The following is a 25,484-nucleotide window of genomic DNA, read 5'->3' as shown; positions in this document are numbered from 1 at the left end:
GGCCCAAATGAAGTATCTTTACTGGAGCAGGTCAACACAGCCCTTGGCAGCTGGTGTGAGCTCCCGACCTGGCAAATGCTTTTTCCCCAGAAATGCGCAGGCCTTCAGTCTTGCCTCAGGCGACATCAACTCTCTCGATTCCTGCCTTCACATAGGCCACAGAGAACTTTATCTGAACAGTCCACACAGTGTCATGAGCAGGAAGTAGCATTTGGGAAGGAAGTGGCAATGAACCAGCTGCTGATATCCATCAGTCAGGCTTCAATCTGGAGTTGAAAACAGTACCAGCTACTCAGAGAGAATTTGACATGACTGTTGTTAACTAGATGGAAAGTCGTTAACCAGCTGACTAAAAGGGAACAAAGAAAATGAAGGGATCGTGAAGGTAGTGGCTTCAGGAAACAGCTACCACTCCCAGAGCAGAAAGGACAGGGGCGGAAGTTGGAAAGATTAAAACTTTCCAGGAACTCAGACGAAGGGCCCGATGGAGCTGAAACACAGACCTGGGGAGGGTGGTGCGCTGCTTGGCTGGCATTGGCAACACTTGGTGGGTTTTTCAGGTTGGGCAGCAACTTCTACCTGCGTCTGAGTCGAGTGTGCTGCTTCACCCCACTTACCAATCAGCCTGCTGGCTTTCCACCCAGAGCACACACAGGCTTTGCAGCAGGTCCTGGCCACGGGCAAGCTGACCTTCCACCTGGGCTGCTGACCCAGCAAATCCAGGGACATGCAGAGTGTTGGTGGCAAGTAAGGATGCAGCCACCAAGAGGTGACTCAGCGCAGACCTGTAGAGTTTGGGAACAAATCCTGCTCTCTTCTGCAGATAACTATTCTCCTTTTGAGAAACTACTCGTTACTGGGCCCTCCTAGTATAATAGCTGCCCATGGAGAGTGAATGAACATTTGGTCTAAGTGCTCATGTGACCTAGGTCCCGTCATTTCTGCCTCAGTCAGGGTCCTGCCAGGAGACAAGCCACACCAGATATTTGAACGAAGGGAATGACTTACTGGGAATAAAATCATTTACTAGGTAACCGAGTAAAAGTAGAAATCTAAAGCAGGGATTGGCAAACTTTTTCTGTAAAGAGCCAGATAGTAAAGATTTTTGGCTTTCAGGCTATATTTTCACAACTACTTAATTCTTCAGTTATAGGGGAAGCAGTCGTAGACAATAGTTAACTACTGGGCGCGACTGTGTTCCAATAAAAGTTTATTTATAAAATCAGGCAGGTGGATGGACCTGGCCTGAGGGTGTAGTTTGCACACTCTCCTCTCAGGTGTCCTGGAGGAAGCATGGCATGGAGTGGCATGGTGGGGGGCACTCGCCTCCTGGCGCTGGTGTCCCTGGTGTCCCGAGCTCTGTGAGGCCTGTTCTGCAAATGCTGCCCCAGGGAAGGCCTCCACCGTGGGTGTGGACAGGGGCTTGAGAGTAGACAGAAAGCAGCAGATCTCTTCTCCCTCAGCTCTTTGCAGCCTCCCTCTAGCACCCCCTCTTGGCAGAGGCTGACAGGGAGCTGATGACAAAGCAGAGGCGTGGTTTGCACAGAGCTGCTGGGGAGGGTGGGTTAGGGCTGGGGGACAATCACAAGTGCTTTGGTTGGCTTTTAGGCATTTAGACAACCATTGTCATTCAACAGGTGATTTATCATTTGAATTCTTCTCGATCTTATTCTAGGGATTAAATGACTACTCGGGTCCCTTTGGGGAGGAAAGTCTTTTCTAAGAAATAGGTGTCTGCTGGGAAATGAAGGGGTAGGAAGAGGAGGAGGGAAAGGGGTTCTAAAGGTGGAAGGAGCCTGGAAGAAACCTGCAGCGTTTAAGGATCTGTTGGGCCCATTTAAGGATCTATTGGGCCCGGCTTCAAAGTGAAACCTACAGCTGACCTCCTCCCTCTACCCCCACTTAGCCCCACCCCCAGCACTTCCAAGGATGTCTTCATTCTCCCCCTGATCCCCTCCCACTTCCACTCTTGCCCCTGTGCTCTATTCTTGTGGCAGCCACATCACCCCCCGCCCACACCCTCTGACGTGATTGATGTCCTGTTGCCTGGCTCTGGTCCCCACTCTGCTGCGCTTCCCATGCTTCCCAATCAGCCCCAGCCTCCCTGGACACCGCAAGTCACTTCCCACCTCGGAGCCTGTACTCGCTGTCCCTCTGCCTAGACCTTCTCCCCGGGTCTTCTCATGCCTGGCTCCTGTACTTCCTTCCTGTTTGTTCCTAAGGCCTCCTGGCAGTGCAGGTGGGTGGCAGTTGGGATCCTGCCCCCCCTGCTTCCTTTATCTCCGTGGTGCTTGTCACTGCCTGACACCACGTGTTTATATTCACTGCTGTGTTCCCAAAGCTGGACCGTGCGTGGCCAGTGGTGAGTGTTCCGTGAATAATTGTTGGGCAGGTGAATGAATGAATGAATGAATGAATGGATGGACAGAAAAGACAGTGGCTGCAGCATGGAGCTCTGGGGCGAGATGGCGGGTATCTTAGTCTTTTGGGGCCACTGTAATGAAACACCATGGACTGAGTAGCTTATAAACAACAAAAATTTATTTCTTGCAGTTCTGGAGGCTGGAAGTCCAACATCAAGGTGCTGGCCAATTGAGTGTCTGGTGAGGCCCTCTTCCTGCCTCACAGACAGACATGTCCTCACATGGTAGAAAGGCTTCTTTTATAAGGACACTCATCCCATTCACCAGGGCTCCACCCTCATGACCTCATCACCTCCTAATCACCATCACATTGGGATTAAGATTTCAACATATGAATGCTAGGGGGACCCAAACATCCCCTCTAAGGCAGTGGGGAATGAGGCTGGTGAGGTAGGGGCAGAAGGGCAGGGCCTCATGGGGCCAGCTGAGGAGCAGTTTGGCTGAGAGTATAAGAATGAGAGTTGTTGTGGGGTGTAAGCAAGGCATGGTGTGACTGGGTTAGAGTTTCTGGGGTCCCTCAGGCTGCTCGTGGGTGGCTGGGGAAGCAGAGACAAGCTTTCCAGTCCAGAAAGATGCTATCTGGGTAGGGGTTATCTGGGCAGTGGAGGTGGAGAGAAGCGACTAAATCCCAGAGGTGTCTGGGGGAGGAATCAGGAAGGCTTGAGGATGGATGCAGTTAGGGCTGACGGGGATGTGGAGGATGCCCCAGGGCTTCTACCTGAGATGTCCTGGAGCCTTCATTTCCTACATAGAGAATAGGGAGGAGTCAAACTAGTTCCTGATCTCAGATGCCCAGGGCGCCAGGGCTCAGCAGACAGGTGATTTCTGGGATTGGCTCTGAATCCTCAGGACAACTAGAGCCAGGTCCTTACCTTCATCATGCCTTGGTTTCTTCATGTGTAAAATGGTGTCAACACTGGCCCGTCCCCATAGGGGACTAAATGAACTACTCCAGGGGGTGGGAGGGTAGCCATGGAACTCTGGCCACAGGGGGAGTGCGAGCATCTGGACTTGTGTAAGATCAGGGAAGGAGAGGCAACATTCCTGGGCATTTCGCAGAGAAGACCCAGAAGCATCCAGCTGGCCCTGCCTTTGAAAGTTTAGTAGCAAAGGCAGAGAAGCTAACAGATGTTTTGCAAAATGAGCCAAATGCAGAGATGAAGGGGAATCCACCATGTGGGGCAGGGCATGGAAGGTGTGGCAGAGGAAGGAGGGCTCAAGGGGGCCCTAGAGGGCCGGGTGGAGTCCAGTTGTGCAGGGCCGAGTGGGGCACCTTTGGCAAAAGGAGTGACATGCTGAAAGCTGCAGAGCCCAGAAAACAGCTGGCACGAGAAGGGTAACAAGGGGCCCGGGAATGCAGTGGGGAGCCAGAGCAGCCTTGGGTGCTGTTCAGAGAGACCACACCTGGTCAGAACCCAGCCCTATTTGTTGGGAACCTACTCCTTTGGCTTTGGGGTGCACCTCTAACCAGATAGGCAAGGAGCTTGTAAGTTAGTCAGGAAGACAGTACATTAATGAGCAGATAGGCATGGGCATCTCCAGTAGTGCTGAGAAGGATGCAAACAGGGTAATGAGAAGGGGGACCTGGAGGAGGGCAAGTGGGGTCTGGAGGCCGTCAGGGGTGGACCGCAAGGGTGAGGTGTGAGCTACGCCTTGAATGGTGAGGAAGAACTTGGGGAAGAGCACATGCAAAGGCCCTAAAGTGGGACACGAGCCTGCTGTGTTGAAGAGTACAAAGAGACCCTTGTGGCTGGCGCTGAGGAGGTGAAGGGAAGGGCCGTGAGATGAGGCCAGCGGGCAGGTGGGTCTCAGATCATATAAAGCCTCTTGGTCATAAAAGGTTTTGGTCTTAGTGGCAGTGAGAAGCCACCAGTGGGTTTTAAACAGGGGCCTCTCCCTTTGGATCAGGGGTTATGAGTGGCGACGGGGAAAGGAGGGAAGCTAATGCTGTCGCCAGGGGAGAGATCCCGGTAGTCTGGGCCTCAGAGTGGAGGCAGAGAGAAGTGGACAGGTCGGAGGAATGATTCGGAAGCAGAGCTGCTGCCCTTGACCATCGGAGGAGACGGAGAATGCAGGAAAGAGAAGAACCAGGCCTGGCCAGGTGTTTGACCTGAGGCCAGGCATCAGGAATGGGTGACAGGGCTAGTGAGTGAGCTGGGAATGGAACAGAGAGGAGGCGGGAGCCCTGCAGACCTTAGGGAGGAAGTGGTCTTCTAAGCGCCTGGCCTGAGGACCCGGGGGGGCCTCTCGACCCCATCTCCGAAAGGCCACTGCCTCTTGCTTTCTGCAGTGGGGACTCGGGCCCCTGTGGAGGGCCTTGCCAGAACACACCTCTGTGGATGCCTAAAAATGAATGGATTCCTGTATTAGCTATGATTATTCCTGACAATTCACGTATTAGTCATAAAAAGATCTGTGCACAAGAAAGGGAGAAAATACTCCCTACTCTTGATACCCAGGGATTCCCAAGGCCATGCTCCGAATCCAGCCACGTTCTGGGACCCTGCCACACATCGCCGCCTCTGGAGTGTGCTCTGGGGCTGTGCCATCTTTCCCTTGCCCTGTGTTCGTTGTTTGACCTGTGCCATCTCTCTCTCCTCTTGGTTATCTTTTCGGTCTGTCCTCTCTCCCTGACATGGAATCATCTTTGAGACTTGTCTCTCCTCTCCCTAACCCTGGATTTCATTTTGGTGCCACGTGCTCACTCCTTGACCTTGGTTTTGTTTTCAGCCTGTACCGTTGCTCAGTCTTGTGGTTATCTTTTGGGCCTGTGCCCTCTCTTCCCACCTGGGTTCTGCCTGGGCCTCCATTAACTCATCTGCTCTCAGTTTCAGCCCCTTTGTGGCAAGTGTGTATCTGTTCCCAGGCCAGAGATCCAGGACCTGACTCTTACTTTGGCCCCAGAGGGCAGTCTCTGCTTGAATTTGGAGTTGGTACTGGGGCCGGGTTGAGGCCTGGGGGGTGGAATCATCATGCCTGCAAGGGACATCCTGGGAGGTGGGTCCTAACCCCCGCCCCCATTTTACAGATGAGCAAACTGAGGCCCAAAGAGGTGGAAGGCCCTGCCCGAGATCACCCAGAGAGCTCGAAGCAGAGCTGGGGCTCCCTACTCCCTCGCTTCCCCCAGCGCCTTGCCCTGCCTGCTCTACCATGTAGGTACCCATGAGTGCGTACACTGCCTCTAGGGAATGCCCGACCCCGCGTGTCTCCACTCCTCCCTACACTTGTATACAGGGCACGCATCTGTCTGCCTGCGTCTGTGTGGGCAGTGTGTCCCTGGTCAGCCTGTGTCTGGACACACACACGCATGGGGGTGGGATGGTGTAGACGTGACCGTGCACAGTGATCACGTGTGCAGTGTGTATGTCTGGGGATGTTGAGGGGACGGTATGAGAATTGCCAGGTGTTTTCCCAGCCTGTGTCCTACCCACATTCAAAGTCCAGCTAATGTCCGCTTGGGCCAGAGCGAAATAGCACTTTTGGATCAGGGATTCCAGGAGTGCCAGCCAGACCCCTTCCCAAACCCTTTCCTTTGTCTCACCCCACCCACTCCCACCCTTCACCACTTCAGATCTGGACCCAGGCACTCCTTCCTTGCTTTAGACCACGTGCAGCTTCCCCCAAGGCCATGATCTCAGTTGAGCTGGGCACTGGGCCTATGTCGAGGAGGACTTTGTGCACACACCTGGGCCACTAGTGCCAGCTGAGTAGAAGTCACGGTTCCTGCCGTTACTCACTAGTGCCTTCACCTCAGAGATTTGGTTTCTGCACCCGTAAAATGGGGCTAGTAGTGGCTCTTAGGGAGCTGTTGGGAGAAGTACTCAGGGTAACTCTATACAGTGCTGTTTGGCATGGAACCTGGCACAGAATAAGCATGTGACTGATGGACCTGTTGTCAACTAAGACAGAAGAAACCAGGGCTCCGAAGGGTCCTGAGGAGTCGGCATGCAGGCATTTCAGCTCCCATCTCAGGTTCTTTCCAGGACCCCGGGGTGGTGGTGAGGGGTGAGGGTCAGTGGTAGGTTTTATAAAGCAGCACCTTAATGATGAACTTCATGGGGTTGGGAAGGATTGGATGGGGCGGGCGGGGCAGCCTGGTAGGACTTACAGCAGAGGGGAGATGACTAGGGTCTGAGTTGGGGCACCCCTGGAGCCAGTCCTGGCTCCTGATACCTCCTGTGCGCCTCTCTTTGCGGCCTCCGAGCTTTCCCAGTTGCTCTCTCGCTGTGTTTCTCCCTAACTGCCCATCTGTCTCCCTGGCCACTCCTCTGCCCCTGCCCTGCTTCCCCTCCAGCAGAAGGCAGACCTGGCTGTGGCCGCATTCACCATCACAGCTGAGCGGGAAAAGGTCATCGACTTCTCCAAACCCTTCATGACCCTGGGGATCAGCATCCTCTATCGAGTGCACATGGTACGGTCCTGCTGGGGACATAGAGGCTGGAGGCAGGAGGCAGGGGCTGGCAGTGGGAGCTTACATCCCTGAGGGAAGCTGAGGCTGTGGGATGGGCCTGGGAAGGGCCAGTTGGGTTTATGGGCCTCTGGGGGTGGGGCAGGGTCTCGGGCTGCAGCTCAGGTCAGACTGGCTCCAGGTTCACACTTTCTCCCTACAGGGCCGCAAGCCTGGCTACTTCTCCTTCCTGGACCCCTTTTCCCCTGCTGTGTGGCTCTTCATGCTTCTTGCCTACCTGGCTGTCAGCTGCGTCCTATTCCTGGCTGCCAGGTGAGTCCACTTCCTATTTCCTAGGAAGAGGGGGCTGGGAGGAGGCCTGAGTTAGGGACCCTTGACTGATCTGCACATTCTGTCATCCGTCTGGACCATCCTCGGCCTTCACTTGGGGCCTTGGATTCCCTGGGCCATTCCTCCCCCGACCCTGATCCAGCCTCTGCATTTCGCCTTATGTCTCTGACTGCTCTGTGGTTCTCTCTCCGGGCCTCTCCCTTCCCATTCTTCTGTTTCTCTCTTCGTCTTTATTTCTCCGTGTGTCTCTTTTTTTGCCTCTTCTCTGTGTCTCTCCATCTCTGTGTGTGTCTCTCTACCTCTTGGTCTTTTTACCTCTTCTGTGTGTGTGTGTGCGTGCGCACGTGTGTGTTCATCTCTCTCTGTCTCCATTTCCTGTCTCTCCCCTATCTCTCCTGACCACGGTGACTGTTTTTTTTCTGTTTCTCTCCTTTCTCTCCTGCCTTGGCCTCATTCCCCTGCCCCTGTCTCTCTGCAGGCTGAGCCCCTACGAGTGGTATAACCCACACCCGTGCCTGCGGGCACGCCCCCACATTCTGGAGAACCAGTACACACTGGGCAACAGCCTCTGGTTCCCCGTCGGGGGATTCATGCAGCAGGGCTCGGAGATCATGCCCCGGGCACTGTCCACGCGCTGCGTCAGCGGAGTCTGGTGAGAGGCTTTCTGTCCACCTACCCGAGGCTGGGCGGGTTTCCAGTCCCCACCAGCTGTGTGGCAGGGAGTCGGGTAGGGAAAGCTGACCCCTAGCCCTGCCACTCACTGGGTGTGTGGCCTTGGATAGGTCACATCCCCTCTGCATGCCTTAGTCTCCTCATCCAAAAAATGGGGATAAAAATGCCCATGTGTCAGGTTGTAAAGGTTCAGTGAAGTTTTTATGGAAAAGTGCTTCTGCCGCTGTGAGGGATCATAATCAGACAGGACAGCACCGGAGCTATTGCTCTGGGACACTGTCACAGAAGCTTAGTCCTTGAGCTCCGACAGCCTTCACTGTCCTGAGGCCGAGGCCTAGACAGGAACACCTGCTCCCTCAAAGTCCCATGGGGACCCAGTAGCTTGGACAGAACTTGTTTTGCCCCTGTGGCAAGCTCCGAGAAGCTAGGTCAGAGAGCAGATACCAACAATTCATGATGTCTATTTGGCCTACAGTTAAATTTTTTTTTAATTAGTTGGCAACATTTAAACATTGGGTTAATTCACTCACAAATCCAGATTTCTCTTCTAGAAAATTTGGGCGATCTGGTGGCGCTAGGCTGGCATTCCCACCTGGGGTCGATGTCTGTTCCACCGGCCTCAGTCCCCTTTTTCCCCTTCAGTCACTTTCTGGCATGGCCTCCATAAGCACTTAGGTTTGCTACACTGTCTTTCAAATGGCAGCTGGGCTCGGTTCTTCTTCATGTAGCAGTCTTAGCCCCTTACACTCAGAACCACAGAGAACTGAGGAGAATGCATAAGACAGGGAATATTTTCCTGGTTTTCTGGATGAGAGGAGACAGACTGACACCCAGAGAGAGGGAGTGATTGACTAAAGAGTATGCTTTCAGCTAGAGGCAGAACCGGGCCGCACTGGGCTCCCTCGATCCGGTGCCGCTCACACCAGCTGGCCCTTGGGGCTGCTGGAGCCCGGCCCTGCTCCCAGCACCTCTCCAGGGCAATCCCAGGCATCAGATCTTCTAGAAGAGCACCTTTCCCTCACTGCCTCCTGTCAGACAGAATTCCAGCATCAGATGCATGTGGCTTGGGCCCCTCCATATGCCAGGCAGGCACTCAGTGAAGAATCAGCCCTCGAGACAGAGAAGCCAAGAATAAATAAGTAAACAGATACATAAGCTTAGGGACATCATATTTTATGGCAAGAACACGTCCCAAAGATACTGTCTAATTTGGAACTTGTTCAATTCTAGACTAACCGTAATGACCCACAGGTTTTTCTCTCTCCCAACTAAGAACTAATTATCATATGCTGTCATTTGCAATTCACGTGGTCCACTGGCTTCAAAACTTTTGAGTCTTGATGTCTTTCTTAGCCTTTTGGGATTTGTATCATTTTGAGTATTATATTTTATATTCATTTCCTATTGCTGCTGCAACAAATTACACAAGCTTAAGTGGCTTAAAACAATATAAGTTATTCTCTTTGTTTTGGAGGTCAGCAGTCCTAAATAAATTTCATCAGGTTAAAGTCAAGGTGTTGGCAGGGCTGGTTCTTCTAGAGACTCTAGGGGAGAACACATTTTCTTGCCTTTACTAGCTTTTAAGAGCTGACTGCGTTCCTTAGCTCGTGACCCCTTCCTCCATCTTCCAAGCTCACAGCACATCTTCGAATCTCTGACTCTGACCTTCTTCCACTTGGAAGGGACCCTTGTGATTTCCCGGCCAATCCAGGATAATCTCACCTTGAGTTCCATGATCACATCTGCAAATTCTCCTTTCCCTGTGAAGGAACATACAAATTCTAGGGATTAGGACGTGGACATCTTGGCGAGGGCTATCATCTGTCACCGCACACCCCAGGTGAAGGTTATTAACGTTCTCAGTGTAACAGTGTCTCAAGATGCGTGTAAATGGTGGTGTTGATGAACAACAGGGTGTAGTAAAAGAAAACAAGATGAGGTGCTAAAGGAGGACCCCTCTGAGGAGGTAACTGTAGGCTGAGTCCTTGCCAAGAGGAGGAAGAAACATTCCAGACAGGCCAGAGAGGACAGATGTCTGAGGAGGTGGCTGAGAGGGCCTGAGGATACCTGCCATGACAGATATGACTGAGTCCCCAGGTCGGGTGGGGGATCAGTGACCTCCTCTCTGCAGGCTTTCTCTTCTCTCAGTTGCGGGTGTCTTCTCCAGCTGGGCATTTTCTACCCCTTCCATCTCTGTCACCAGGAGACCACCCATCATGTCCCCTCCATCACTGGCGCCTTCGCCCCGCCTCACTCTCGCCTCACTCTCGTTTCCGCCCCTGGCCCTCCCACACATTTGCTTGTTTTACAGCTGCCTCAGCAGGTGTTCATTTATCTCCCAGAATGACCCTGGCCGGGACCAGTGCAGGGGCTGTGGGCATGGGTGCCATGACCCCACCAGACTTGGCCACCACCTAAACAGCAGCAACCAGGCCAGGACCCACCTCCTAGGCCCCTCATCTCTAGTGCCAGTCCAGCCACTGTCCCCTGCAGCCACACCCAAGGGCTTGTCATCGTTCAGGACAGCTCTGCCTTGGAAGTCAGCGTTTCTGAGTTTATGCTCTGACTGCAGCCCCGTCACTGCAGGCCCTCCCCACGTCACTCAGCGTTTCTGAGTTTATGCTCTGACTGCAGCCCCGTCACTGCAGGCCCTCCCCACGTCACTCCCGTGACGGGAGGCCTTTCACCTTCCTCTTTCCAGTTCAGAGCCCCACCGGCTTTTACATCCGTCCCCCTGTGTAGATTCCTGGGCCATGTCTTCAGCTACTGCTTTGCCATTGTCCTCAACTCCTCAGATCCCATTTTCCTTTCCTCACGCCCTCCTGGCAAGAAAGCCCCCAAAGCTCAGATCTAGCCAGCAGCAGCACCGCAGTCCCCTGGGACCCATTCGTTGATATGTCCAGCACTCCCTGTTAGCCACTCTCCTAGAGACTCCGCCTCCTAAACCCCTCACTGTGTCCTTCCAGCTTCCACTTGCCTTTCTAGATCCTGTTTCAAGTTGCCAGGGGTCCCTTTCGCCCCTGCCATGTCTTGTGGAGCCCCTCCCTCCACACCAGTGACGTTTCAGTGCTCACAGATCTAACACCCTCTTTTTACAACGAATGTTTTTAACGTCTTTTCTACCCTGATGAAATTTAAGGGAGATATATCTACCTACACACATGATTTAAAACATCAATAAAACCTCCTAATTGCAATACAAAGGAGAAAAAGGGAAATAATTTATGATAAAATAGTAGGATAGCCATACGTAAATGCTTGGGTGGAATCGTGCTAAAGACAGCCTGCAGTAGTCAGGTGTCTGCACCTACTTATAATGGATACATTTGGAATGACAAGAAGGGAGGCCATTTAATAGAATTGTGTCAACACCTGAGGCTTGACAGTCTGAAGTCGTTGGTAAATGAGTACATTTATATAAATAGAAATCATTGTGAGTACGACGATTTAATAATGCAGCTGGTCCAAGCATCTTGACTTGATGACTCAAATACCATGAGCAGAGTTTTGCTATCAGAGACATGATTTCCCAAAATGGTAAACAGTTCTGGGCAAAGCTTCAAACAAAACAACATCCGTTTCTTTCGGAATCTAAATAATAGGTGCATTTCTAGAAATTTCAGTTTGTATTATAACCATGCAAAAAACACTTCAGTTTTTATGTACCAGGGAGTTAGGCTGAAATCGTCATGTACCGGGCTTTCCCCGTTGTTCAGACTGGGCTGCATCATCGGGACCTGCCCTGCCTGCTGACACAGGGACCCCCTCAATCACTCTGGCCACCAGCATGCCCCATACACTGCCAAGCACCTTCCCTAAATGCCTTCTTGGGGGCCTCCCTGCCTGGGGACCACCTGCCCTGTGTGCTCCGGAGCCATCTCACCCACCCCGGCTTCCCTTGCTATTCATAACTGACACTTTCTGAGTCCTCACCTTAAACCTCTCCATGGGTGCCCGATGGCGTCCCTAAACTCAACTTGTCTAGAATGGAGCTCATGTCCTTACACCCAGATTGAACACCCCTTCTCTGGCTTGGTGACTGGCCCCTTCTCCCTCCACCCCCCACCAACACCACCAGGCAGCCACACTGTATTTTCAGTCTGGGTGGTGCTTGGTGTCTACCGGCCACTGAATAATTTTGTCTTGAGCCACTGACAATGACCCACGGGAGAGTTTGGAGAGAGTTAGTTGCTAGAGGGGCATTGTCAGACTCTGGGTCTCTGTGTCAGGGTTTGGTTTTCTTTGGCACAGGACCGTACTGACTGTGTATCTCTATCCTCCACTCCGCCCCCACCCCAGTGCCTAGCACAGCGTTGTGCACGTGTGCTCCCCAAAGGACAGCTGCTGTTTTCATTATTATCTGCTGGAGGAGGGGGTGGTCTGAGAGGCCCTCTCAGCATCTCCCCTGTCTTCAGTCCTTATCTGCTGGGAGCCTGGCCACTCTTACTTGACAAGTCAGGAGGATAGAGAGGGCCAGGGTGTCATAGCCAGGCCAGTGGGTGCCTCTTCTCCTGAGTCCTGAGTCACCAGGACAATGAGAGCACACACTTATAACAGCCCCGTGAGGAGGGGCCTATGATTGTACTTACAGGTGAGTCCAAGGTCACACAGCTAGGCAGTGATGGGGCCAGGGCTTGGAGATTTTCCAGAGATCGTTCTATTATTGATTTCTAGTTTAGTTCCAATGTGGTCAGAGAACATTCTCTGTAGGATTTTAATCCTTTGAAATTTGTGGAGACTTGTTTTGTGGCTCGGCGTATGGTCTGTCCTGGTACATGTGCACTTGCACAGAAGGTTCTGTGGGTGGGCGCAGTGTTCTATAAATGGCAATTAGGGCCAGTAGGTTGATAGTGTTATTTCAAGCTTTCTATATCCTTACTGATTTTCTGTCCATTTGTTCTATCAATTATTGAGAGAGGACTGTTGAAATCTCCATCAGTAATTGTGGAATAATTGTATCTATTTTTCTTTTCAGTTCTATCGGTTTTTGCTTCATGAATTTCAAAGCTCTGTAATTAAGTACATAAATGTTTGGGATTGTTATGTCCTCTCAATGAATCGATCCCTTTGTCATTATATAATGTCCCTCTTTATTCCTGGTAGCAGACCTTGTTCTGAAGTTACCTTTATTTGATATTAATATAGCTACACTTTCTTATGGGTAGTGTTTGCATAGATCTTTTCCCCATCCATTCACTTTCAATCTATCTATATCATATTTAAAGTGGGTTTCTTATAGACAGCCTTGGAGCAGGATTTGGCAAACTTTTTCTGTTTGGGCCAGATAGTAAATATTTTAGACTTTGCCGGCCATGTGGTCTCTGTTGCAGCTGCTCAGCTCTGATTGTAGTGTGAAGGCAGCCATAGACAACACACAAATGACCGAGGGTGACTGTATTCCAATAAATCTTTATTTATGGACACTGACACTGCAATTTGAATTTTAGGTGTCCTATGCCACAAAATATTACTCCCCTTTTGATTTCTTTTTAATTATTTAAAAATGCAAAAACTATTTTTCACTTGTGGGCTGTACCAGAGCAGATGGCAAACCAGATCTGGCCTGTGGGCCATAGCTTGCCAACCCCCGACTGGAACCTTTAATGCAGTGATTGATATGGTGGGGTTTAAATCTGCCAACCTGATATTTGTCTTTTACTTGTCCCATCTGTTCTTTGTTCTCCTTTCCCTCTTTTCCTCCCTTCTTTTGGACTTATTGAGAGCTTTTTGTTCTGCTTTATGCCCACTCTTAACTTGTTGACCATACTTAATTATTTTATTTTTCTCAGTAGTTGCTCTGGGTTTACAATATGCATCTTTAATGATTATAAAATACTTTCAAGTAATATTATGCCACTTCGCCGAAGGTATGAGACCCTTACAACAGTATATGTTCATCTTTCCCTCCCATCCTTTGAACTACCGTTGTCATATATATTATTTCTACTTATCTTATGAATCCCACAATACTTTAGGTTCGTGTATGTGTGTTTGCTTCAACAGCAAATGCCTTTTAAAGAAATATTTAAAATGAGGAACATGTCTTTTATATTTACTCATACGTCTACCACTTCTGGTATTCTTCATTCCTTCATGTACATCTAAATTTCCATCTAGTATTTTCCTTTTACCTAAAGAACTATTTTTAGCATTCTTGAAGTGCAGGTCTGTTAGCAATTAGCCCTCCTAGCTTTTGTCTGTATAAAAAAATTGTTAGCATGTTTTCTTCTTTGAAAGATCTTTGTTGCTGGATATAGAAGTCTAGGTTAACAGATTTTTTTTCTTTCAGGATGTTGTTTCATTGTCTTCTGGCTCGTGTACTTCCTGAGAAGTCTATTGTCACTCTTATCTTTGATTTTCTGTGTGTAATATTCTCCTCCTGCACTTTCTGGCTGCTTTTAAGATTTTATCACTCGTTTTCAGCAATTGATTATAATGTGCCTTGATGTGTTCTATGTGTGTGTATGTTTATCCTACTTGGATTTATTGAGCTTCTTGAATCTGCAAGTTTATAGTTTTCATCAATTTGAAAAAATGTTGGCCATTACTTCTTCAAATATATTTTTTCTGTTAGTCTTTCTCTCTTCTCTTTCTGGGGTCCAAGTCACATATGTAACACCAGCTGATATTATTCCTCAGGCCACTCAGTCTCTGTGCTCATTGTTAGTCATTTTTTTTATCTATCCGTGCTTCATTTTGGATAGATTCTTTTGCTTTCTTCCAATTCCCTGTGCTTTTTTTGCTGTAGCATCTAATCTGTATAATCCCTTCCAGTAAAAATTTCTTCTCAGGTGTTGTATATTTCATCTCTTCCATTTATTTCTGTATTCTATCTTCTATTTATCTTTGCATTATGTTCATGTTTTTATATCCTTGAACATTCTGAATATATTTATAATAGTTGTTTATTTTCCTTCTCTGATAATGTCATCATTTCTGTCAGTTCTGGGTTTTGATTGAGTAATTTTACTATTGATTATGGGTCAGTTTCCTGTGGTTTTGTATATCTGGTAAATTTTCATTGGATGACATTTTACATTGAATGTTATATTGTTTACATTGTTGAATGTATTACTTCAAAGAGTCTTCAACTTTTTTCTGGAAGACAGTTCAGTTACTTTTAGATTATTTCCAACCTTTCCAGGCCTGTTTTTAAGTTTGTTTAGGGCAGGTCTAGCCTGGCCTTTCTCCTAGGTTTAACTTAACTCTGTTTCTAATGCATTGTCCTTTTGGGTTCCTACCAAATGTCTCATGTATCCAGTGAGATCTCTCTCCTCTTGCCAGAGGGAGCTCAGAAGATTCCCAGCCCTGGGGATTGTTCTTTCTTTGAAAGTTATTCTTGCCTGGTCGTTGGAGTTTCACTGTGTGTGTACACAGATTGATATTCAGCCAAAGACTCAGGGGACCCCGCGAAGATTTCTGGAACTCTCTCCATGCAGCTCTCTCCCTCAGGTCCTCTTCCCACAAATACCAGCCATCTGGCCTTCCTCATCTCTCGTCTCCATCCAGTCAGCAAGGTTGCCTGACTGGGTTTTCCTTCTTTGCTGGCACTACAGCCTACAAATTAAATCCAGCCAGCATCCTGGGCAATGACAAGGCTCACTTCGTGTTGTTTGTCTTAGGGATCACACATTGTCCTATGTATTTAAATCGTTTTTTTGTACTCTGACTAGTTTTCTAGTTTTTCTTTGTGGGAAAGTATTTCCAGACTATCTTATACTCTTGTATCTGGAAGCAATGTTTAAATCTAGAGTCTGGCTTCAGAATCCATGCCCCCAGCCTCTCCACTACTCAGCAGTCACTGAAACTTCTAGATGCCAGGTCACCAAGGGGGGGCACCACCAGTGGGGCATGTGGCCACAGGGACAGGGTGGCAGGGTGGCTCCAGCCTGTAGCTCACCCCTCCCACCCCTCAGGTGGGCCTTCACCTTGATCATCATCTCCTCCTACACGGCCAACCTGGCCGCCTTCCTCACCGTGCAGCGTATGGAGGTGCCTGTAGAGTCGGCTGATGACCTGGCAGACCAGACCAACATTGAGTACGGCACCATCCACGCCGGCTCCACCATGACCTTCTTCCAGGTGGGGCCCTCAGAGCCACCCAGGCTTGGTGTTGGGATCCCTGCCATGCATAGCAGGTCAGGGTGGGGCTAGACAGGGCCTCCTGGGTCCTGATTGTCATGACAGTCAAGAAAGTGAGGGAGCAGAAGACATACACTCTTGCAAGGAGTGCTGCTGTCTGGCTGGGGAAACTGGACTTTTGCCCAGGGAATGGGGGAAAGGAGGCATGTGTGGGATCTAATGTTGAAACAGTCCCAGACAGGCCACATAGGGTCTGCTAGAGGGTCAGGTCTGGGGAAATGGGGCAGTAGAGAGGAGGGGAAGGCCCGTTGAGGTGAAGGGAACTCATCCCTCTATATTTTGGAGTGGTGAGAAGGAATCAGAAGGAAAGGAAGCCTGGAGAGGTTGTTTGGGTGAGAAAGTGCAGAGGCTCCAGATATCAGACTAGGGCTGAGATTGGACCATTAGTGGGGGAGGTGGGAACAGTTGAGGGGTGACCCATTTAGAGCTGGACATTTCCTCTGGGGCAGTTGGGAGGAGATGAGTGGTTTGGAGGACTCTGGAGCTGGACAGAGGCCACTGGCTGAAGAGGGAGCAAGCAGGCGAGGGGAAGGGGGTGAGCGCTCAGGTATCAGGTGGGTGGCAGGACCATTTCCCAGCTAGAGACCAGAGGAGCAGGGTCGGACACCTGAGAAGAGCTGAGTCTGGGCCTCAGGTCCAAGAGGGACAGGCAGGTGAAGGAGAGTGTGTGGTGGGCAGGAGGGGTAGGGTGGTCATCCCCAGAAGGACCCAGCAGGGCCTATAGGAAGTAAACCACCCTATTTGGCATGGATGCAGGGCTCTCTAAACCTGGCTGGGCCGTGGGTAGATTTGGGCATTGAGCATCTTCTTCTGGGTTCCCTGAATAAGGCCTAGGAGCACTGGGGATACAAGGCTGGTGTCAGGCTGAGCCAGGCCCAGGGATAGAAGGGAAAAAACAGATTGAAAATTAAGACTGGTCCCTCCCTCCCAAGCCTTTGGTCTTCAGGATCCTGGGCTGAGAACTGAGGGACATCTTGGATGAGGCCTTGAGCAGTCTGTCTGTCTTGTCTCTCATCTGTCTGTGACTGTTGATGTCTTCCTCTGGCCTCCTTCTTCTCGAGCTGAGGGAGACTTCCTGGAAGGCAGAGGAAAGCCAGGGGGTAGGAAGCCCCTCACCTCTTTTCTGTGTGCCCAGAATTCACGGTACCAGACGTACCAGCGGATGTGGAACTACATGCAGTCGAAGCAGCCTAGCGTGTTCGTCAAGAGCACGGAGGAGGGCATTGCCCGTGTCCTCAACTCCCGTTACGCCTTCCTGCTCGAGTCCACCATGAACGAGTATCACCGGCGTCTCAACTGCAACCTCACCCAGATCGGGGGCCTCCTCGACACCAAGGGCTATGGCATCGGCATGCCGCTGGGTATGGCAGCAGTGGGATCCTGGAGCCAGGGACCGGCTGGATGGGTTGTGGGTGTCCTGGCTGTGTGGCCTTGGGCAGGTGACATCATTTTCCTGAGCTTCTGCACCATCAACCTGCAAAAACAGGCCTAGGACCGATAAGCTCCAGCCCCACAGGGCTGTGGGGGGAGCCCAGTGAGCCTGTGCCAGTCAGTACCCGTGGCCCTGAGGCATGCCACCTCCCCACATCAGCCCCGGGCCCTCAAGGCTGAGTACCTGGTTTTATTTACTTCATATTCTCTGGACAAAACCCACAGCCTGGCTCAGAGCGGGCACTCAGAAAATAGGTGGTGGATGTTGCTGGACAGATGCCGAGGGAGGGAGGGAGGGAGGGAGGATAGAAGAATGGATGGTTCTGCCAGGGAAACTTGGACGTCCTTTTCCAGGGCTCAGTGCTAGAAACTCACCACTGATTTAGTTGCCAGATTTTGGCATTTTGGCTTTTAAACCCATCCATATGCTGATGACTACTGCAGTAGCTGTCTGTTACTGCATAACAAATTACCCCGATTCTTAGCCGTTTTGTAGCAGAGTCAGTGCTATGTCGGGGAAACAGTGTAGCCTGGTGTTTTGCCGGGGGGGGGGGGACAAGTTCTGGAGTCACACTGACCTGAATTCAAATCTCCGCTCCCTCCCTGAGTCAGCATAACCTCAGGCTGGAGTGTCACCTGCCTACTCCAGAAAATGGGGGTGGTAATACAGCCTCACAGGATGACTAAGACTTGATTAGGTTTCTGTAAACCAAGGGTTTACATTAGGTGCCCGATAAACACTGATCACCCCACTTGCCCACACCTTGAGTCCCTGGCACCTGGTAGATGCTCACGTAGTATCGCAGTGAATGAAGACATAAGTACAGGAGAGCATATGCATGCTGTGTTTGAGGCCCAAGAATGGTTTAAGGGGAGGATCTGAAGGAGGGGAAGAGAGAGGCGGTCCATGGTGGGGCACGCAGAGGAGAGGTGTGGCTGGGGAGTCACTCAACGCTCAGGTATGTCTGATGCCCAGCTTTGGGGAACTGCCACACCCCACCCTCCTGCCTTCTGCTAGGGGCATGGAACAGCAGACAGACAGTGAACACAGCTTTGTAATGTGATGTCAGGTGCTGACAACTGCTCCGAAGTAAATTAAAGGGAAGAGACTGACAGGGAATAGAGCACTTGGTGTCATTTTAAATGAAGTTAGTCAGAGAGGACCCCCTGAGGACACCCAGGGAGCAGAGACAGAGGCCCCAGGGTGGGATTGTGCCTGGAGGATTCAAGAATCAGCCAGGAGGCCGGTGCAGCTGGAGCTGAGAGCTGTGGGGGACGGGGGTCCCAGGCTACCAGGCCAGTGGCTGCAGGAGCTTGTAGGCCAGGGAAGGGCCACTGGAGAGTGTTAAGCACAGGAGAGGCAAGCTCTCTGATTCTGTTTCTGAAATAGCCCCGCTGGCTGCTGTGTGGAGAACCTGGACAGATGTGACAGGCTTAGTGGGGCTTGGCCCAGCATGGTTGCAGGGAAGGTGGCAAGCAGTTGTCAAACTCAAAGTTGGAGATGCAGCAAACAGGAGGAGGGGCTGGGCCGGCAGGGCCCTGGGGCTCCAGCGGCCAGTCCACCCATTGTGTGCCCGGTCCAGGCTCCCCGTTCCGGGACGAGATCACACTGGCCATCCTGCAGCTCCAGGAGAACAACCGGCTGGAGATCCTGAAGCGCAAGTGGTGGGAGGGGGGCCGGTGCCCCAAGGAGGAGGACCACCGAGCCAAAGGTCAGCCCCAATGCCTGCCGTGCCCCCTCAAGGACCCCTCACGGCCCCCAATGCCCACACAGCCCTCGCCTGGCTCTCCACTCACCCCCAGGTCTGGGCATGGAAAACATAGGCGGCATTTTTGTCGTGCTCATCTGTGGCCTCATCATCGCTGTCTTCGTGGCGGTCATGGAGTTCATATGGTCCACGCGGAGGTCGGCAGAGTCCGAAGAGGTGAGGAGGTTGGCGGAGGGTGTCAGGAGGGCAGCGGGACCCCGGGGGCAGACGAGCCTGAAGACTGTGGCACTGGGAGCCTTACTGGAGGAGAGGAGGTGGCGAGGAGGGTCTGGGCAGCCAGGGAGGTGAGGGGGCCTCTGAGTCCAGGGGCAGAGAAGGTTGAGAAGAGGAGAGAGCAGACAGACAGGGGAGACAACTCACGGGCATGAAGAGGACAGCAGGGTAAGATGGTGCTGGGAGACACGAGGTCCAGGGAACGGAGTGAGAAGGGGCACAGAGACAAGGATGTGGGGGTCAAAGGTGGTAAAGCAAGAAGGAGAGACAGGCGGCGAGAGTGCAGCCAAGTGAGACGGAAGAAACAAATGACTCAGCCATGGCTCCCACCTCCCATGCTTTGTCTGCCTCCCTCCCCCAGCGATTATCCTCCAGGCTGCCCTGTACCACGCCCCTTTCTAACCTTCCCCTCTGTCCACCAGTCCCCAGCCCCTCAGCCCCCTCCTCACCTTTGGCTGATGACCTGATTCTACTCCCCTGAGTAAGGCAGAAGATTCAGGAGAATGAGCAGAGCCCCACCCCCATCCCCGCTCCCAGCTAAGGCGCCTTGGCCTGGCCTGGCCTGGCCTGGCCTGGCCTGATGTCGCCTCGTGCCTTCCCCAGGACGTCCCTCAGCAGTTCTTCCCCTCCCTCCCGCGTCTTCGGTTCACTGGATCTTTACTGGATCAAGGCTGGCAGGGTACAAACGGTGCTGTTCTTTCTCCCATCTTCATAAAGCCCTCAACCCCACTTACCTCTCAGCCACCACTCCATCCCCCCTTCCCTGTGTCTCCCTGCTGTTTCCAGTTCCTCTTCTCTCTTTTACTCTGGGACACACTCCAATTCAGCTGTTGTTCCCACCTCTTCGCTGAAGCCAGTCTGTCTGGTCACCAGTCTGGTCACCAGTGACCTCCAGGTCTGAAATCCAGTGCCTGAGCCTCAGGCTTCATTACACATGAGGAAGCAACAGGCTTCAGCAGCCCATCACTCTCTCCTCCAAACCTGCCCTTCCCCCCCTTGGCCACTCCTTTGTGGGGACTCCGGATGGGCCCTGGAGCTGCTCTCTCTCCACTCCCTCGATGATCCTATCCAGCCACATGGTTCGTAAGACTATCTGGATGCTCAGGACTCCTATATTAGTTATCTATTGCCACGTGACAGATTATCCCCAAATTTAGCAGCTTGAAACTGCCAATTTATATGAGTTCATAGTTTCCGCTGGTCAGGAATCTGGGAGCAGCTTAGCTGGTTGCCTCTGGCTGCCCGGGGTCCCTGGTGAGGTCACTGTCATGATGTTGGCTGAAGCTCAGCTGGGGCTGGAACGTACATTTCCAGGATAGCTCACTATCTCATGTACCCATGGGGTTTTTAATTTACGGAGGTGACCAAGTGATGACAGAGAGGCCAATGCCGTTGAAAGAAGAATTTATTGCTTACATTTCCTGAGAGGAGGAGGCCCGCCACGCCATACAGAGCCACATAGGGAAGCACCAGGTTTGGGCAGGAGCAGAAAGAGTGTCTAGGGGGCTGGTCTCTAGATTTCTGGTACCTGCCCTGGGTGATTGAGGGCAACTTGGTGTGAGGGAGGTAGATGAAGGGAGTGGCTGAGGGTATAGACTGAGTTGTGGTCGGTTTGCATTTGAAAGGTGGGCCTTAGCCCTTTCTGTCCCTAAGAATCAGGTTCCCTCTGGGGTGGTGGGGGAGGCAATCCCTCCCTGGCCAGCAAGGTTTTTAAGATGTCAAGACCATCCTAAGATACAGAAAAAAAAAGAACATGATTAAATACTCACATGGCAGCTGGGAGGAGGCCTCAGTTCCTCGCACAGGGACCTCTCCACAGGGCTGCTTGAGTGTCCTCCTGCTGTGGCAGCTGCCTTCCTTGAGTGATCCAAGAGAGCCAGGCAGAAGCCAGCATGGCAGCTGACCCGGCATGTTCTGTTGATCACACAGTAGCCCTCATACAACCACAGAGGGGCTTACGGAAGGGAGGGACCATCAGAAGAGCAGGATCTTGGGGACTGTCTACCAGAGCTCCCAAATACATCTCACAGGGACCTCTCCCCGACCCAGGGTTTGTAAACACAGTTCCATCCTCGACATCTGCACACGGATGTCTGACAGGCACCCTGCGTGGGCGTGTCTAGCACAGAGCTCCCACCCACCCACCAGGCAACATCATTCAAGGTGCTCAAGCCAAAGTATGCAGAGTTGCCCTTCACTGCTCTTTCATGCTCTCCATCTGATCTCTTAGCAAATTCTGTTAGCTCCACCTTGAAAATATCCTACCCAGAATCCAGCGCCTTCTTACCTCCCTGGTACCACCACTCTGGTCCAGCCACTGTGTCCTGCCTTCCTGCTATTGCCCTTGGCCTTCCCCACAGTCTTCTCAACACAGCTCCACAGCCACCCTGTGAGAGCACAGCGATCCCCTACTTCAAACTCTCCCTTGGCTCCTGTCTGACTCAGAATAAAAGCCAGTGGCCTCTGACCTCACACAGGCTGGCCCCCAATGTTCCTCTGACCTCATCCCTTTCCCCTCTGCCCCTGTGCACCCCATTCGAGCCACCCTGTCCTGCTGGAGGTTCCTTCAACATGCCATGCCCACCTCAGTGCCTTCTTCCTGCTGAGCTGGGCACCCGTTCTCCTGCCAGGCTCCATCCTGCTCACCCAGCACTGCCTTTCAGTCTCACTTGAAGGTCCTCTTCTCAACCAGTCATCCCCAACTGTCCCCTGTGGAAATTCAGCGTCACTCCCCCCCCCACACACACACATGCCCCGCCTCGCCTCCGGATTTTATTTTTCTCAAAAGTATTCATCACCAGCTCACATACTACCTACATTTGTGTATTATTTTTTGTCTGGGCACCCTGGAATGTGACCAGAGGGCAGGGACTGCTGTCTGTTTGGTTCCATCCTGTAACTTCAGGGCCCAAAACAGTGCCTGGCACACAGTAGGCACTCAACAAATATGTCTAACAATGACTGCGTGAATCACAGGCAGGAGAGAGAAAACAAATAGCAGAAGGACCAGAAGCAGAAAATTTCGAGTGAAAAGATGAGAGGAGGGGAAGGGCAGATTCAAGAAACCCAAACAGGGAGACGGGAGGGAGAAGTGGAGACAGGAGTGGAGAGGTGAGAGGGGAAGAGCACGAGGAGCTGACGGAGCCCGGAGCCCGGAGCCCGGAGGGAAGAGGGTGGGAAGTGAGGAGGGGAAAGAGCAAATGGGGACTGGGGGAAACAGATGAAGAAGGGTGGTGGGGAAGAGATAGCAGGGGGGAGGGGGGAGGGGAGGGAGTGTGGAGGTTGGGTGAGGCGGGGAGGGAAGACATGGACGCAGGGCCAGACGAAGGGGCACCGAGGACAGCGCCGGTCGGTGACGCCCCGCGCGCCGCCCGCAGGTGTCCGTGTGCCAGGAGATGCTGCAGGAACTGCGGCACGCGGTGTCCTGCCGCAAGACGTCGCGTTCCCGCCGGCGCCGGCGCCCGGGCGGCCCGAGCCGGGCCCTGCTGTCGCTGCGTGCTGTCCGCGAGATGCGCCTCAGTAACGGCAAGCTGTACTCGGCCGGCGCGGGCGGGGACGCGGGCGGCGCGCACGGGGGCCCCCAGCGTCTCCTGGACGACCCGGGGCCCCCTGGCGGGGCCCGGCCCCTCGCCCCCACCCCCTGCACCCACGTGCGCGTCTGCCAGGAGTGCCGGCGCATCCAGGCGCTGCGGGCCTCGGGGGCTGGCGCGCCTCCGCGTGGCCTGGGCGCCCCAGCCGAGGCCACTAGCCCGCCCCGGCCGCGACCCGGCCCCGCCGGCCCCCGAGAGCTGACCGAGCACGAGTGATCACGGGCCGGGCCGGGCGGGCGCCCGGACTGACCGCAGGGACGGGGCCCGCCCCAGGTCCCGGCCGCCCCTGCCTCCCCAGCGGGCGACGGACAGGACTTGTGTCTCGGCCGGCTGGACGCCGCGATTTTGCCTGGGCTTCCAGGTGAAATCCGAGGCTCGGCTCCGGAGTCTGCCTGCGCCCCCTAGTGGACTTGTCAGAGGGTACCCGGACCCCTCACTCCGCCCCCCACTGCGGACAGGAGGAGCGCAGGAACCGAGGATTCCAGGGACCGGGGACTACGGGGCTGTTTCCAGAAGCGGAAAGTAGTTCACAAGGAAAACCCCATCCTGGGATTGCTCCGGGTCCCCAAGACTTGATGCAGCCCCCCCACTTCTGGAGGAGGGGAGGGCCTCTGGGCAGATGGGTGTCCACTGGCACCCCTCGCCTCTTCTCTTTCTCTCTTTTTTGGGGAGAAACCTCGGAATTTCTATGAGACACCCCCCAGGGAGGGGGTCAGTTGGGCCCCCATCCCTCCCCCTGCCACACCCCAGTCCCTGTTGGAATAAAAAAAAAAGAAAACCCCAAAAGTGGGGATACCCGGGTCTTGTTTCCTGGCGATGTGAGGGCATTACAAATTCGGGTCCCCCAGGGAATCTGCTGAATGGTCGCCTCTGCGCTCTCTAGCCTTGGTCCTACCCACAGCCAGCAGGTCAGCCAAGGTCCTTGCCGCTGGCTCCTCTCCACTGACCTTACCTCAGGACAGAAGGAGGCTGTGACAAAGACCCTGAGACAGATGGAGAGAGATGCCGGGATCTGGAGAGGCAGAGACACCAGGAAACTGACACAGAGAGACAAAAACCAGATGGGGCTGGGGGAGGCAAGGGCGAATGAACCATTCAGTGTGGTAGGCCTGGGTGGCCCCCAGGGTGGCCCGTGTGTGCCTGGGCTGGGGTGATTTGGTGACTTTGTAATTGTTAACATATTCGTGTGTGTTTGTATCCATGAGGCCATCTGCAAATGTGACTGACCCTGTGTTTTTGCTGAAAAGGAACCTCCCCAGACCCCAAGACAGGGAGTGAGAAACCCCCACAGAGAGGGAGAAGGGTGGATCTGCTTTCTGTCCCCGCCCTCCCCCGCCCCCGCGAGAGGTTTCTGTGGAAACTGCAGCTGAGAAAGGACAAGTGAAGGTCACACAGCGAGAGCCAAAATGAGGCCGAGTAGAGGGGGAGAGATGGGGAGAGAACAGAAGGGGCAGAGATGGGGCAGAGAAGGATCAGGGGAGAGACAATGAGAGGGGCAGAGGAGGATGGGGAAAGAGAGAAAAGCGGGGAGAGACAGGGAGACATTTTGATGAGGTAAGAGGATGCAATTGGATGGAGAAGGGCACAGGAGGGATGGGCAGAGGGGGAGACAGATGAAGCAGGGAGTGCAAGAGACCAGGTAGTTGGGACTGAGAGCGGGGATTGAGGTGGAGCAGACTGGTGAGAGACAAGAAACCGTTTGAAACAAGATGGAGATAGAAAGGGGCCAGAGCGGTGAGGAAAGCCAGACAGAGGGACAAAGGAAGAGAAAGAGGCTAAGCCTGCCCCTGGTGGGGCCTGCGGCCCAGAGCAGGGAGCTGTCCGTTCAGCACCGGCCTGGCCGCGGCGTTGCCCTTTCTCCCGTCCAGGTCCTGCCTGGCACACAATGCCTCCAGTGCCCACCTTGCCCCTTCTGTGTCTCAGACGCTTGCCGTGTGTGCACCCCTCAGGAACAGGTGTGGGGGCGAGCTTATGTCTCAGCATCTCTGTGGTCACATCTCTTAAAGACTAATCGATGTCTCTGCCCTTGGGCCATACCGTCAGTCTGTCTAGGGACTAAAATATAATAGCACATTTCTGTTCTCTCCTCTGTCCCAATACCATGCCACTGATCTCTGGAGTCTCTTCCCCGTTTCTGAGTCTCCCTCCCCCTGTTTCTGTTCTGAGTCTCTCCCCGGTCTTTATCTGGGAGTCCTTCCAGTCTGCCAAACATAGCTCTGCCTAGCTGGGTCCCTGTGTCTCTGTCACCTTCATTTAGTTCTTCTGTTGCTCTGTCTGTCTCCCTCTGTCTGTTTTCTCATTTCTGTTTTTGCTGGTCTCTGTCTTTGTGTGTCGATCTGTGTCTGCCTCTCACTGGTTCTGGACAGTGTGTCTGTTTCTCTTATGTCTCTCTATCTCTCATGCCGAGTTCCCCTGTCCCCGTCCATCCCTGTGACCTTCCTAAGTCTTTCCCCCCACCAACTTCCGCAGAGCCTCGCGCTGGGAGCGCGATGCACAGTCATCAGTC

The 25,484-nt window shown here is 52.8% G+C and overlaps 1 protein-coding gene across 9 annotated transcripts in view; it reads left to right on the top strand.

The window, feature by feature from the left end:
• Positions 1–23,773, top strand: part of GRIK5 (glutamate ionotropic receptor kainate type subunit 5) — a 51,949-nt gene extending 28,176 nt beyond the window's left edge. For 5 of the 9 annotated variants that reach the window (XM_036232360.1, XM_036232357.1, XM_016129927.2 and 2 more), the window contains 8 exons: positions 6,718–6,834; positions 7,034–7,143; positions 7,640–7,813; positions 15,750–15,915; positions 17,111–17,336; positions 18,990–19,118; positions 19,210–19,331; positions 22,766–23,773. In XM_036232360.1, the coding sequence (XP_036088253.1) occupies positions 6,718–6,834; positions 7,034–7,143; positions 7,640–7,813; positions 15,750–15,915; positions 17,111–17,336; positions 18,990–19,118; positions 19,210–19,331; positions 22,766–23,194 (1,473 nt within the window). In that variant the 3' untranslated portion in view covers positions 23,195–23,773. The other 4 variants (XM_036232359.1, XM_036232356.1, XM_036232362.1 and 1 more) reach the window with 3 other exon arrangements.
• Positions 23,774–25,484: the final 1,711 nt, after the last annotated feature.

Source organism: Rousettus aegyptiacus, unplaced genomic scaffold (genome assembly GCF_014176215.1).
Source record: "Rousettus aegyptiacus isolate mRouAeg1 unplaced genomic scaffold, mRouAeg1.p scaffold_m13_p_14, whole genome shotgun sequence".
Lineage (NCBI taxonomy): Eukaryota > Metazoa > Chordata > Mammalia > Chiroptera > Pteropodidae > Rousettus > Rousettus aegyptiacus.
This window is presented reverse-complemented; position numbering and strand designations above follow the sequence as displayed.